General features: G+C 55.3%; 1 protein-coding gene across 1 annotated transcript in view; it reads right to left on the reverse strand.

Annotated features, from left to right (window-relative positions):
- The window catches only part of ARHGAP23 (Rho GTPase activating protein 23), a 71,193-nt gene that overhangs the window by 20,790 nt on the left and 35,151 nt on the right, over nucleotides 1–15,252 (reverse strand). The window contains exons 8-16 of the mRNA XM_065897633.1: nucleotides 14,623–14,778; nucleotides 14,296–14,407; nucleotides 14,085–14,142; nucleotides 12,595–12,738; nucleotides 7,345–7,662; nucleotides 5,997–6,058; nucleotides 5,602–5,732; nucleotides 4,834–4,955; nucleotides 3,017–3,172 (exon numbers count right to left, since the gene is read on the reverse strand). Of these exons, the coding sequence (XP_065753705.1) occupies nucleotides 3,017–3,172; nucleotides 4,834–4,955; nucleotides 5,602–5,732; nucleotides 5,997–6,058; nucleotides 7,345–7,662; nucleotides 12,595–12,738; nucleotides 14,085–14,142; nucleotides 14,296–14,407; nucleotides 14,623–14,778 (1,259 nt within the window). The remainder of the gene's footprint in view (nucleotides 1–3,016; nucleotides 3,173–4,833; nucleotides 4,956–5,601; nucleotides 5,733–5,996; nucleotides 6,059–7,344; nucleotides 7,663–12,594; nucleotides 12,739–14,084; nucleotides 14,143–14,295; nucleotides 14,408–14,622; nucleotides 14,779–15,252) is intronic.

Genomic DNA, 15,252 nt, shown 5'->3' on the forward strand with positions numbered 1-15,252 from the left:
TTCTTTCTTTCCCCCCATTGGAGAAAAATTTATCAAGGCTAAAGACTGGAAACGGAAATGCTTAACTACTAAAGAATACATAAATTATTTGTGGAATATCTGTATCATGAAATAAAAAGAGCAATAAAAAATATATGAACCAGGGCTTCCCTGGTGGCGTAGTGGTTGAGAGTCCGCCTGCCGATGCAGGGGACGCTGGTTCGTGCCCCGGTCTGGGAAGATCCCACATGCCGCGGGAAAAAAAAAAAAAAAAAAAAAAGTAAAAATATATGAACTCTAGATTTTTCAACAAAGATGAATTTCACAAATTATGGATGGTGATAATGCCATTTTTGTTGTTGTTCTGTTGTTGTTACTTACTCCACCTTTATTGAGGTATAATTAACAGATAAAAATTGTATATATTTAAGATATACAATGTGATTGATGTGATAAATCTATACCCTGTGTAACGATTCACACAATCAAGCTGATTAAAACACTTATCACCTCACATAGTTACTTTTTATTTTGTGCTGGGAATACTTAAGGTCTAATAGCTTAGCAAATTTCAGGTATACAATATTTAATTACCATCACCATGCTGTACCTTAGATCCCAGAATTGCCCTGTCCCTCGTGACCCCTCCTATGCCTAAGTATCTGCCCCCCCATCCCCAGCCTCACCTGAGCTGCCCTCTCCTTCTGTCCCACTCAGAGCCTGGCCCTTGTAGTCCCCATGCCCACCCTCTCCCCAGACGGCAGCTCCCTCCGTCGTCTCACCTCTGTGCCCCAGCGTGACCCCACGCTCACTCCCCAATTCACCCTCGGTCTAGTGCCCGATTACGCATCACCCCCATGTGGGTGACTTACCACCACTCCAAGTCCAATGCGGTCCCTACCTGACACATCCTCCCTCTCCTGCCCTACTCCCCTGGTCTGCCAGGGACAGATACCACCAGCCTGCAGCTCAAATTTTTAGCTCTTTCCTACCCCTTCTTCCTCCCTCTCATGCAGCCAACTCCTAGAGCTGCTCCCATCCTCCTTACCCCCTCCCCCTGGGACCACCAAGACCTCCTGACCCCTCCCACAATATCAGTAATTTCTTCCCTAGATGCCCTGCTCTGGGCCTCCCTCGTTCGTATCCATTAGGCGTAAGCTAAAGCACTACTTCCTCAAACCCTACTCTCATTTATGCCTCCCCAGCTGAGAAGCCATCAAAGGCTCCCTACTGTCCATTGGCTCAAGGTCAAAGGCTTTAGTGAAGCCATCAAAAGCCCTCTGTCCCCTGCCCTGGGCCTCACCCTCTCCACTGCCAAGCCCAGGAGGTGGGTCCATTCTCTGTCCTGACACTCAGACCCTTCTCTGGGATTTTGGAAAATGCTATCACCCGCTGCCTGGACTGCCTTCCTATTCATCCTTCAAAGATTTCAAACACCTGCTCCAGTCCCCAGCATTCTCTCAAACAATCTGGTCCTTGATGAGAACCAGCTTTTTCTCCTGTCCACTATTTCACACATACTTATCTTGTCTCCCTAGCTCCTTCTCAAGGACAGGAAGACTATCTTACATTTTCACAACTCTGGAGGCTGGGAAATCTAAGAACAAGGTGCCAGCCCTTTCAGTTTTTGATGAGGGCTCCCTTCCTGGTTTGCAGGCAGTCACCTTCTTGCTGTGTCCTTAGAAGATGGAGCAGGTGAGGCAGGGAGCTCTCTGGTGTCTCCTTTCTCAAGGACACTAATCCTATTGTACCAGGGCCCTGACTTTATGACTTCATTTAACCTTAATTACCTCCTAATCGGCCCTATCTCCAAATACACTCATCTTGGGAGTTAGGGCTTCAACGTATAAATTTTGGGAGGACACGATTCAGTTCACAGCACAAGAGAAAGAGGAGATGATTGTTAGAGCAGAATTCTGAAGGAATCCAGAATTCTCCAAAAGAGGATTGTGAACACTGTTTAGAGATATTAACATTTCTCTCTATAGCAGAAATGACGAGTTGTAGTGAAAGTACGGAAACATTTTTAGACAGGACAGACATTTCGGAAGTCTGCATTAGACGGCCTAGATCTTCTTTGGAATGCTGCACTCTACCTCCTTGGTCTGCTGTTATCCACTTTTCAGAGTTATTTGATAGTTACTTTATATGTTCTGTCCAGGATTATTAGATGTAATCAGTAGGAAAGATTGGACAGAGTGTGTTTGCTCTATCTTAACTGGAACCAGAGCCCCGGTATGTAATTTTTTATTCCTGCTCTAAACACATCATTTTTTTAAATTGAGGTCTAGTTGATGTACAGTATTATATGTTTCAGGGGTACAGCATAGTGATTCCCAATTTTTAAAGGTTATATTCCCTTTATAGTTACTATAACCTACTGCAAACTCTTGTGTCGTTGTCAGATCCCTTCACAAGCTGCTCTTGTCTCATCTGATCAACGGCCCACGTTGCTGGCCGCTCCAGCAAACACCATATACTCCCCTTCTAACCAGGTGTCTGCAAACCTTGGCCCATAGGTCAAATCCAGCCAACGACCTGATTTTGTGTGGCCCTTGAGCTAAGAATGGGTTTTGCATCTTTAAAAGATTGTGAAGAAAAAGAAGGAAGAGAAGGAAGAGGATAAGGAAGAGGAGGGTTTGCAACAGACCATGTGGTAACCAAAGCCCTGGAATACTTGCTACCTGGCCCTTTACAGAGAAGGTATGGACTGCCGGCAAACCTTAGGGGCCCACGCCTTTCCCCAGGCTGTTCCCTCTGCCTGGAGTGCCCTTTCCTGGCTTTCGCTGGCTTTTTGTGGACTCTATTCATCCTCAAGGCCCAAAAAACTGTCGCCTACCAGCCTCTGTCTCTGGGCTTTCAGGCCATGGCTGCAGCTGGGGTGATGCCCTTCCCCACGGCTGGCCTGCAAAGGCAAGTTGCATCTTGCCTTGGGGCCCTGACCCAGTGCCAGGCACACCACAGGGTACAATGAACACAACAGACACCACCACATTGGCCCCCCTTCCATAGGCCAACGCCCCCCAGTCACACTCACCTCATCCTGCAGGTTGATGTCCCCGGGGCCACGGTTGAGCTGCTCCTGCAGGCTGGACACCACTGCGTTGTTGCCTGGCACCCGGTATATGCCTGTGGACTCCAGCCCCCGTGCCTCCACAATGCGACAGCATGCAGCCACGATCAGGGGGACACGCTGGGGACACAGCAGGGCAGAGGTGTTAGGAAGAGTAAGAACAGCATTCTCTGGGAGAAAATACTTGCAAGTGATATGACCGACTAATAAGGGATTAATAGCCAACATACATAAACAGCTCATACAACTCAACATCAAAAATACAAACGACCTGGGAATTGGCTGGCGGTCCAGTGGTTGGGACTCTGCACTTCCACTGCTGGGGGCCCAGGTTCGATCCCTGGTCAGGGAACTAAGATCCCACAAGCCGCGAGACACGGCCAAAAAAAAAATAATAATACAAAAACCCAATTTAAAAAATGGGCAGAAGAACTGAATAGACATTTTTCCAAAGAGGAAATGCAGATGGCCAAGAGGCACATAAAAAGATGCTCAACATCGCCAGTCATCAGGGAAATGCAAATCAAAACCACAATGAGATATCAGTTCACACCTGTCAGAATGGCTGTCATCAAAAAGGCCACAAATAACAAATGTTGGCGAGGATGTGGAGAAAAGGGATCCCTTGTACACTGTTGGTGGGAATGTAAACTGGTGTAGCCACTGTGGAAAACAGTATGGAGGTTTCTCAAAAAAACTAACAGTAGAGCTACCATATGACCCAGCAATTCCACTCCTCAGTATATCCAAAAAAAACCAAAAACACTAATTCGAAAAGATACATGCACCCCAGTGTTCACAGCAATATTATTTACAATTGCCAAGATATGGAAGAAAACTAAATGTCCATCAAAGATGAATGGATTAAAAAAAAAGATAAAAGAAAAAGATGAATGGATAAAGGAGATGTGATGTATATAGATATCTATATATAGATTATCTATCTATCTATCTATCTATATCTATATATATATATATATATATATATATACACAATGGAATACTACTCAGTCATAAAAAAGAATGAAATTTTGCCATTTGCAGCAACATGGATGGACCTGGAGGGCACTATGCTACGTGAAATAAGTCAGAGAGAAAAAGACGAATACTGTATGATATCATTTACATGTGGAATCTAAAAAATAAAACAAACTAGTGAATATACAAAAAAGAAGCAGACTCACAGATACAGAGAACAAACTAGTGGTTACCAGTGGGGAGAAGAAAGAGGGGAGGGGAAGTATAGGGCTAGGGAATTAAGAGGTACAAACTATTAGGTAGAAAATAAGCTACAAGGATGTACTGTACAGCACAGGGAATACAGCCAATATTTCATAATAACTATAAATGGAGCATCAGCTTTAAACACTGAACCACTACCTTGTACGCCTGTAACTTATATTATATTGTACAGCAACTACACTTCAATAGAAGACAAAAAGAACAGCATTCTCCACCAGTGGGCCAGAGGTAGGGAGGACAAGATGGGGGCAGTGCAAAGCCAGACCCCAGGGGTTCTGGTGGTTACTAAGGCTCTCACTGTCTCCGGTCTGGGAGCAGAAATCGCACCAAAGCCTCGCCACGATCTGAGAAAGAGCACCAGCTGGGCGTCAGGGATTCTGGGCTCTGTCTCAACTCTGCTGCTCCCTCGCAGGGCTGCTTCCCCAGCTGTGTCTGTAAGACGCGGTGGAGAGCTGGCTCCAAAGTCCCTTGCAGCTCTGACTCTCTGTGTCTCGGTCTCCCCACTTCCCTGCTGGCTCTGGAGCACGGCGGGAACCCACCTGGTTCTCTGTGGCTGGCTGGCACTCCTCCAGTCGGACCCCAAATGCCCTGGGGGCTGCCTTCTTGTTCTTCTTGATGATGTTGATGCCCCAGGGGGTTTTGGGGGTGGAGACACTGTCATCTGGGGTTGGGGAAGGCAGAGAGAGGCAGGGTGAGCTGGGGGCTCGGGGAGGGGCAGCCACCACACTAGGTCACACACGCTCACACACCACATTCACACACTGGACGTATGGGGACTCCATCAGAGAAGCAACCGGGATGCTGAGGGCTGATGGCAAATTATAATATCCCAGCAGAGAAGGCCGAAGAGATGAAGGTGTCTACCCTGGAGAAGAGAGGCCTCAGAGTAATATAAGGACTTCTGTATGGCTAAAACAACAAGGTGGAAGCCATAGATTCTGGTACAGCTGAAGGAAGAACTTTCTAATGGCCAAAAGTGTGTGAAGATGGAAAAGGCTGCCTGCGGAGAGGATGAGGCTCCTGCTCCTGAAGGGACACACGAGGAGACCGGAGGACCACACAGGCTGGGATGTCATGGAGGGAAATCAGGCTCCGGGCCCTCCCAGCCCTGAGACCCTGAGGGCCCCCGGACCCTCACAGGCATGCACACATGGGCAGACACACGAGGATAACCGTGGCACACACCTACAGGCACACACACCACCTGACACACACACACAGGCCCTCCGCTCCCATGCAGACCCACAGGCCGACCAGCCCACCCCACGCATGGGTGCACACCACCCCCTTAGCAGCCGCCTTCCTACCCTTGCTCCCTGCGGGCTGGTCCTGAGTCCTGAGGCCACGTGCTGTACTCTGTTTGAGGAACTCAGACTTGAGGCCCCCCAGGCCACGAGAGCCTTTGGGGGAGGAATCAGCTTTGGGCCCAGAGCTATGGCTGTGTGGGAAGAGGGGAGAGGTCTTCACTGGGGTGACCCAGCACGCCACCTGCCCTGGCCTCCCACCTCTTCGGACCTCCCCTCCACCCCGTCCATGCCCTTCTGGGGACTGGAGGCCTCAATGCCCCTGCCACCCTCACTGCCCCCAGCAGAGGGCAATTCAGGGGCCACCCTCAGGTCTGAAGGTGGGCCAGGAGGACGACCTCTGCCCAAGGTGTCTCCCACCCCACGGCCAGGACTGCTCCATGAGGGCTGGGCCTCACCTCACTTTGCGATAATCGTTAAGCTTCTTGCTGATCAGAGCTTGGTTGGCACAGCCGGGGTCCTGGAGGAGGCGGAAGAGAAAGCAGACCCCATCAGTGCCCATGGCCAGCCCACCCAGGGCTTCTCCGTGGCCCCTGCCTCGGCCTCGCCTCCCCTCTCCTCCACCTGCCAGCTGAAGGGTGCAGACCCTGGAGCCAGGAAGACCAGGGCTGGACTCCCGAGCACCCCCTCACCAGCTGTGTGACCTTGGGCAATCCACTTAGCCTCTCTGAGCCTCAGTCTCCTCAGCAGTAACATGGGGAGACAACGTGGCAACCTCAGGGCTAGGGTGCGGAATTATGCACGTGGCACTCATCACAGTCCTGGCAAGGCACCGATGAGGTGCTCCACGAGGGGCGGCTATTGCAATAATGAAGGTGACTTGGGACCCTCAGATAGCGCCTGTCGGGGACAGCCCAGCCAGTCACCCGAGAAAAGGGCCCCAAATTTCAGGTGCTTTCCTCCTTGCGGTGAGGAATGACAGTGTCCTGGGGAGGCAGAGCCTGGGTCAGTGAGATGGTGTCCTCAGCGTGCACTAGCGCCCCTCTACCTGTGGCCAGAGCAGTTGCACATCTGGACCAGGGCCCAAGCCACACCATCCTCTTGGCAGAGACCAGCCGCCAAGCCCAGGACCCCCACATGACTCTGTGCAGGTGTCCAGAGGCACCTGGCGGAGGGGGTGGGCGGAGGCAGAAAGCCCAGCCCAGGCTCCTAGCTTGCAGCTGCAGCTGCCCAGGAGGGGGCGCCATGTAAAAATGCTCCTGGAGTCCCTGCCAAAGCCCTTGGCTCAGGCCCTGCTGCCTGCTGCCAAGGCCAATCCCCTTGGCCTCCTCCCAAGGTCAATGTGTTTGTGCCCCTGCAGACAGGCCAGCCCTGTCAGAGGGGCCAGCCACAGTTTTGGCCCAGGGGCACCCCTTTCTGTAATAATTCCACAGGAGACCCCCGCCTCCCAAACCTCCAGCAAGAGGCTGAGGTTGGCCGGGAGCTGACCCCTCTGTGCCAGAGCCTGCCCAAGGCGGTCATAACGATGACGATAACAACAATTACTGTCGTTCCTACAGCTATTATTGTTCCTGCCAGTCATGGAACACTAAAGACGCCAGGTCCTCTGTGAGCCACTGCCCCAAGCATCATCTCTTCACACCAAACCCTTGGAGGGCACGGTTGCAAGGGGGTACTCCTGTCAGCCCATTTTATGCAGGAGGGGACTGAGGCTCAGACCGGTGAAGGGAGGACCCCGGCAGGCGAGAGGCGCCCGGGGCCTGCCCTGCCCTCCCTGGCCCGGCTGGGGCCGGGCCGGGCCCTCACCTCGCCCTCGGCCCTGCTGTTCTCTCGGATCGCTCTGATCCAGCCCAGCATGTCATCCCGGTCCTCAGCCTGAAAGAGATATTCACAGAAGTCAGCGGTGGTCAGCCGGAACACGTGCCTCCTCTTGGTCTCGCTGTAGGAGATGTCCACCAGGCAGGAGCCGATGCAGACGGGCGCCGCCTCGTCCTCACCTGCGACGGCCGCCGCCGCCCCCGCCGCCGCCGGCCCGGGCTCCCGCCGCTCCTTGCTCAGCGAGAGCGAGCGCGCCCGCAGCGCGGCGTACACCCGCTTCCACTGGCGCAGGCCGCCGCCCGCTTTCTGCAGGGAGACACGGGGAGAGGGGGAGAGAGGGGAGGGGGAGGGGGTGAGAAGCCAGGCCTGCCCTCCTCCCCGCCGCCAGAGCCCAAGGGGGCCCTAGGCGCTGCAGACAGTGGACAACAGTGGGGACCCCACCCCACTGGCCGCCGGGAGCCCTCTGCTCCACTCCCGCCGGCACCTGGGGCAGCCTCCTGCCCACAGTCCCCCAAGTCTCTCAGCCCCTCACCGGCCTGGACACCCGTACCCATCGTTCTCAGTCCCCGCAGAGGGTCCCCAGCCTTCTCTTTACCGCTCCTCTGCCGTTGGCAATGCCCCAGAGAAGCAGCAGGGGGCTCCAGAGGGCAATCGGGCCCCCCACCAAACATGACCCACCTTACATAAAATCCTCCTAAGCCATTCCTGGTCCACATACTGCTTCCCTCCGGGCAAAGCTAGTCAAACGTTGTCAACCACACTTGCTCTCCCCGCTTCTCTGCCTCTCACTCAAGACTCCACTCAGTATCCCCTTCCTGGGAAGCTGCTCGCCAGGCCACCCAGCCGCCATGTTGCCAAAGCCAGTGGCGGTGTCTGGGCGCTTCTCAGCCCTTTGCTTAGCCTCTTGGTGGCATATGACCCAGCTAGCGGTCACTTCTTCCCCCTCCAAACTCTCTCTTGGCACCCAGGACCCTACGGTTCGTGGTTTTCCTCCTAACTCCGCTGGCTCCTTCTCTGGTCCCCTCCACCCAACATCCTCTACACCAGCGGTTCTCAACCAGGGCGAAGAGCCGCCAGGGGACATTTGTCTGAAGACATTTTCAGTTGTCGCACCTGGGGAAATGCTATGGCATCTAGTGGGTAGAGGCCAAGGATGCTGCTAAACATGTCGGATGCCCAGGACAGCCCCACAGCAAAGAATCATCTGGTCCAAAATGTCAACAGTGCTGAGGCTGACAGTCCCTGCCCTAAAGGAAGGGGAGCTCCAGAACTTTGTCCTGGGCCCTCCTCCTCCTGCATGCCTCCCGCATGATGCCATCCACACCCATGGCTTTAAATCCTGTCTGTCTGCTGATGGTGATGCCCAGATGTACCCCTGGCCCAGCATCTCCCCTGAGCCACACTCCGGTACCTCCAACTGTGTGCTCAGTGTCTCCATTTGCATGCCCCACGGGCACTGCAGGTGCTGCTTGCTCACTATGGGGGCCCTTGATTTTCCCCATCAAACCTGTTCTCCACCCCCACCTCCATCTTTTCCAGCTCAGTAAATCCACCCAGTTGCCCAGAAACTTGGGAGCTGCCCTTGACGACTCCTCATTCTTCACCCCTGACATCCAACCCGTCAGGAAATCACAACTGTTCTGCTTCCAAAATACCACCTGTCTCCATCTTTCCTGCCACCACCTTGCCCACACCATCGACACCTCTTGCCTGGACCACTGCACAAACCAATCCCAGGCTCCACTCTCCTTCCTGCAACCTCTTCTCCACGCAGCAGCTGCAGTGACCATTTGAAAATGTAAACGAAGTCCTGTCTCTCCCCTGCTTAGTGCCCTCTCATGGCTTCCCATCGCCCTTGGAATCGAATCTAAGCTCTTCTGTGATCTGGTCCCTGCCTCTCCTAACCCATCCCTCTTTCTTTCTCACGATGTCGAGACACAGGGGGCTTTTCCAGTGAACAAGCCAAGCCTTTCCTTTCCCGGGGCCTCTGCACGTGCTATTCCTTCTGCCCAGAGCCCCTTCTCTTGCTTCTCCACGTGGCTGCTTCCTTCTCGCCCTTAAGGTCTGAGCTCAAGGTCATCAACATCACCTCCTCAGCGAGGCCGCCTCTAAGCATTTTTCCCCTAACGGCAGCTCCCGGCTTCCTCCCAACTTAAAGGCAATCACATCACCCTGTTCATATTCCCTGAGTGCCCACTGTAGTCTCAGGTTACTGGCTGTGGGTGGCTTTCTCCAGTACAGAGAAAGCTCCTGGCGCAGGGAGCTTGTCTGCCCTCTCACCTCCATACTCCTGGGCCTAGAGCCATGCTGGCACAGGGTAAGTGCTCATCAATATTTACTGAATAAATAAATTAATCGGCCTTGGAACACCCTGCAGGTGGGGGTTCCATCTCCCCCCTCAGATCAAGGGCTCCTTTCCTCTGGCTCATGGCCCACCTACGACTCCACACCCAGCCCAAGCGTCTATCTTCAGAGCAAACCAGATGAGGAGGCTTCATGGCTGGCAGGTGAACACAGCCACATCCGGCCATGAATCCTGCCCATCATCACATACCTGCTGGACCCAGGCGGGGACGTTCAGAGCAGGAGGCAGTAGGGCCCTCCAGGAGAAGTTTAGTGTCAGAGTGAGATGGTGACAAGGGTGCCCCTTTGAGACTGAACCAGCTAGGTGACCTTGGATAAGTCAGGCCCCCTCCCCTAGCATCAGAATGCCCTACTGGTAAAAACGAGAGGTGAGCCAGCTGGTCTCCAAGTTGCATCCAGCTCAAATGCTGGGTCTGTGGCTGCAGAGATGGGTCATACCCACCCACGCCCTCCTCCGCCTGACAGTCAGTGGTCTCCAAAAGAGACTGGGAGCTGGGGGCGGGGAGAGGCTGGACTTGCTGAAGCAGACAACATCTGGCTGGCGATCAGGACCCTGGACAGACCGAGAGACCAGATGGGAGTGGAAAGCCCCCTCCTTCAGAACCGGCCAGTGAGCAGGAAGGGGCCAGGTCCTCTCCCTGCCCAGGAGACACTGCGGCTGGGCTGCCAGAGGCCACCCAGAGCTGGGGGCAGGCTATGTGGCAGGCAGAAGTCAGCAGTTGTCACCAGGCCCTCCGAAGGGCTCAAGTCTCGGGCTGGAAGTCTTCGTCCACACCTGGCTCCTCCTCCTTGGTCTCCGTCCCCCACTTCCTCCCGAGGCCCGGCTGTCTCTTGCTTTCTCCCTCAGTGTTCCCGCGCCCATGGCTGTAGGTGCTTGTGTCCTCTCTGATGGACGAATGCCCTCCCCAGGTGGACCTCCCTCCCAATGCCACACCCTCAGAGCCTCTGTTGCCAGGACACCTCCGCAGAAGTGTGCGCCAGGGCCCTCGGACTCCATAGGCCCCAAAGGAACCTCTTGGCTTCCTCTCCCCAAACCTACCCCTCCGGTGCCCTGTGGCTCTGGGAAGGGTCCCACTACTCTCTGACCCCACAGCCCAAGCTGGGACCCCAGGAACCTCCTCCATCCTCCCTCACCTCCCAGCCCTCAGCCCGCCCAGGCTTTCCTTACCCCTGAATCTCTCTAAGGTGTCCCCTCCCCTTGGTCCCACTCCCCTCGCTCACCTGGACAGCAGCAGTGGCCTTGTCTCCTCCTGTCACAGATGCAACACTTACCTCCTGGGCTCACACCTCCCACACCCCACCCTTAAATGCCTGCAAAGGCTCACCCTGAGCGATGCACCCGCGCCCAGGCGCCCAACACCCCACCCGGCTTCCATCTCTTGCCCTGGCTCCCAGCTGCCCAGCACCCCCTGCCACCCTTCTCCTAGCTGTGCAGGAGGGCATCTCCCCTGTCAGACCACACCCCCACCTCCCTCCTTTGTGTGGACACCCTTCACAGCCTTCCAGACAACCCCTCCCACCCTGCTGAGGTCAGGGTCATACGCTACTATATGCCGCTCCCCTGAACTCCCCCATCACAGCAGTCAAGCACTGGCAACTGGTAAGCAACAAATGCTTTCTCTGCCCAGCAGGAACCCCAGCAGGGCAGGACTGGCCTGGCTCCCTCACCACTGAATCCCCGGAACCTCAACAGAGAACTGGAGCAGGGTAGGCTGTTCATCATTGTCTGCGGGCTGGACGAGGGCACACGTGAGTGCCGCTCCTGCCTGGACTACACTTCTCACTTCACCCTCACACTGGCCCTTGGAGTAGAACAACACTGTCCCCATCTTACAGATGAGAGAAGTGAGGCTCAGACGTTAAGGGGGTTGCCCGAAGCCTTATGCTTGATAAGTGGCTGGGCAGGAATTCCAAGGCTGTCTGACTTCAAAGCTTATGTTCTTTTCAGGTACAAGGCCCTCAGAAGGCAGGGTGGAAAATTCAAATAATAGCATTAAGCAGGATAGCTGCTCCCAGGCGCCAGGCACTGGGTGAGTTCTTTTTGCTTAGATCATCTCATTTAATCCTCAGCAAGGGTGTATGAGCTAGTGATTATCATTTGCTCCATTTACATACGAGGAAACTGGTAGGTGAGCCAAACAAGCTCCCCCAGCAGCTCGTGGCACAGTGAGGAGCCAGGCCCAGGCTCATGCTAACCACTCTGCTCCGCTCTGCCTGGGCCGCTCGGGTGACAGCAGTCGGGCGGCCTCCTCCTCCCTCTTTTGCTGCCTGGAACCTGGGATTGTACTCCATGGACCAAGGGGCCCCGCCTTCTCCCCTTGGGATCCTGCTTATCTCCCGGCCTCAGGCCCAAGCCCCCTTCATCTCTCACCTGGATCTCTGTGGCGGCCCCGAACTGGTCTCCTTGCCTCCCTCTGGCCCTCTCTTAATTCACTCCCCAGGAAGCCCAGTGGAAGAGGCCCCAGGGGCTTTTAGTTGCCCTTAGGATGAAGACTAGAACCTTTGCTGGCCTTGAAAAGGCTAACCTCTGCTTTCTTTTGGGGCTTCAGCTCCCCTAAAAGAATCACGCTGGCCTTGCTCTCTCATTTTCCATGAGCCCCAGTGGCCATTTTGGGGGTGATCTGATGGTTCTGTCAGAATTCCAAGCACAACTGGATGAGAGCCACCCCACAGCAAAGACCACCTCTTTGGTTAACTCTTTTTCATGAGTTCTTTAGGACCCCCAGGAAGTTCTTCCTAGCATCTAACCTCTACCCCTCAGGCTGCAGCCTCAGCTGGCTCTCCTTAGCTCCAGAGGGTGGGTGTAGGAAGAGCTGGGAGTTCTGCTGGAGCCAGCTTCCATCCACCTCCAGCTCATTCCTCCAGCCATCTTACCTTCCCCTTCTTGGTGAGGACCTGCTTATAATACAACCAGCCTTCTCTCCTGATGTCGCTGAAGGTTGCGTCCGAGAGGTCAGAGGTTGAGTGTCGCTTGGAAGGAGCGTCAGCATCTTCGGAAGTGCCCCAGCTATCCAAGGACTGCAGAGGGACGACAGAGGGCAATTTAGGGTGGCTCCCACAGTGCCAGCATCTCAGAAACCCCATGGACCATTTGCAGCCACAAGGGCCTGGCATCTGCCTGTGCTACGCTCTGCTGTGCTGTGTGGCCTCATGGGCCTTGCTTACCCTCTCTGACCCATCTGTGTTGAGGTCATGAGACATATGTGACGGGGAAGCCAGAAAGGAGGAAAGGCTATGAACTGCAGGCCACATGCCTCACCACGCTTACCTTTATAGACTTGAAGGAACTAAGGAAGCAGAGGAAGTGATTGTGTCCACAAGGAGTTAAACAGAGGAAGTGATAGTGTCAGCAGGACTCCAGCAGTAGAGGTGACAGGTCAAGGGATAGTTAAGTAAGCAGAGGACGTGATAAGGAATAAGCCAGGTGACATTTGAAATCAATATGCCTTTTCCAACCCATCCATAATCAAAAAGATTTAAGGTCATTTCAGAACTGATTCTGTGTCGGGACTTCCCTGGTGGTCCAGTGGTTAAGACTCTGCTCTCCCAACGCAGGGGGCCTGAGTTCGATCCCTGGTCAGGGCACTAGATCCCGCATGCTGCAACTAAAGATCCCGCACGAGGCAACGAAGACCCCGCGGGCCACAACTAAGGCTCGGCACAGCCAGGTCCTGAGGCTGGAAATTTCAGCCTCTCCATCACTCTCAACCCTGTGTGTCCCCCGCCTTTCCAGGGTGTCCCCTGTCCCCTGAAGACACCATGCAAATACTGACCCAGTGCCTCCACTGTGTAGGCACTGTTTTAGGTATGCAGAGGGGTCAAACAGTGAATAAGACGAATGAAATCCCTGCCCTCATGGAGCTTACATTCAAGCTGGGGAGACAGGCAAGAAAGGAGATGGACGCACAAATTGTGTAACATGAGAAGTGCTAGGAGAAGAGCGGAGTGGTGAGGGGAGGCATGAAATATCAGGCATCAAGGCTGAAATTTCACAGAAGGCCTAAAAAAATCTAAAGAAAGTGAAAAAGTGAGTCATGTGGCATGTGGGCCGTGGAAAGGGCCTTCTTGACGGGAGATGGGGGAGCGGCGGCTGGAAGGACAATGCAAAGGCCTTGGGAAGGAAGGCTCACGGTGTCTTTAGGTGATGACTGAGCCCACAGAGAGGGTGGGTCACATGGCCGACACGAGGTGAGTGTGGGGACAGCCGAGGCCGGAAGGAGATGGGAGCCGGAGGGGCCCATTTCGGGTTGCAGGAGTCACAGGCCAGGTCCCTCTGCCAAGGCTGGACTCCACAGCTGAGGGGTGGGCCCCTGGGCCCCTCCCCAGACCTCCGACACCCTCACCCACACACACGTGCCACTCACCCCATCAGTGAAGAAGCTTCGGAGCACACGCAGGCTGGGCACGCGGTTCGGCAGGCGCCTGGGGGGTGAGGACAGAGGATGAGGGCTGTGGGAGGCACAGCCAGGACCTCCCACAAGCCCCAAGGCTCAAAGGCCCTCCGGGGGGAAGCAGGCTGCCCCGGTGTGTAGACGACCCCAGGGCCAAGAGCCCCTCCATAGCCCCCAGCCTCACCGCAGAGCCCGGCCCTCATCCCGGAAGGTGTTGAGCCCGTCGTCGCAGGACTTGGAGCGTTCGGTGGTGATGGCCAGCAGGTAGGAGGAGCGCCGGCCGGCCTTGATGCTGCCTGTGAAGCCGCCCACAGGGGCCCAGGGTCAGCGGGGCAGCAGGCGGGGGCTTCCCCAGATCCCTCCTGTCCGGGCAAGGCCAAGAGGGGACTCTCCCCGTGGGTCCCCAGGAGGAGCAGAAGCCAGTCGGAAGAGGCCAGACATCAGGCAGCGGGCACCCCTGGGACCAGGCAGCAACGGAGAGGGTGGGGCTGGGGGTGCGGGCAGCACTCACTGCAGTCCTGGGAGTAATGGCGGCCGAGGGCAAAGGTGAAGGTTGGGGAGGAGGGGCTGGTGCCCAGGACAGGGGCTGAGTTCATGGCGCTGGAGACCACAGCAGAAGCAGGGACGTGCTTGGCTTGGAGGTCAATGCTGGGGCTGGTGGGCTCATCTACGAGAGCGGAGGGAGCGGTGGGTGAAGCTATCAGAAGGCTGAACCTGTCTGTCCCCCCGGCCCCAGCCTCCCATCCGGGCCGGGACCACATCCCCAAGGCTCCAGAAGCCCTCCAGGGCCCTGCTGGCAGCATGCCCACTGCCGAGGGAGCTGACCCACCACGGGTCACCTCCCACTGTGGTCACAGAGGCTCAGCCTCTGCCTCCTCCATCACACTGAGGGCACCCAGGAGTGGGGTCGAGCCGTCTCTCTTAGTCCTGGCCGGGAGGCAGGCCTCTCTGAAGCCATGGCTGGTGTCTCCCCCATCAGACTGGGAGCTTCTTGAGGATAAGGACCATCTCCCCCATCAACTGGGGGCTCCTTGAAGGTGGCTGCCACGTCCCCCCCGCAAGACTGGAAGGACCCTGAAACTAAAGACTTTACCTCCCGCCCTCAGACTGGGAGCTTACTGAGACAGTAGGCTGCGTCTGC

Source organism: Phocoena phocoena, chromosome 19 (genome assembly GCF_963924675.1).
Source record: "Phocoena phocoena chromosome 19, mPhoPho1.1, whole genome shotgun sequence".
NCBI classification, from domain to species: domain Eukaryota; kingdom Metazoa; phylum Chordata; class Mammalia; order Artiodactyla; family Phocoenidae; genus Phocoena; species Phocoena phocoena.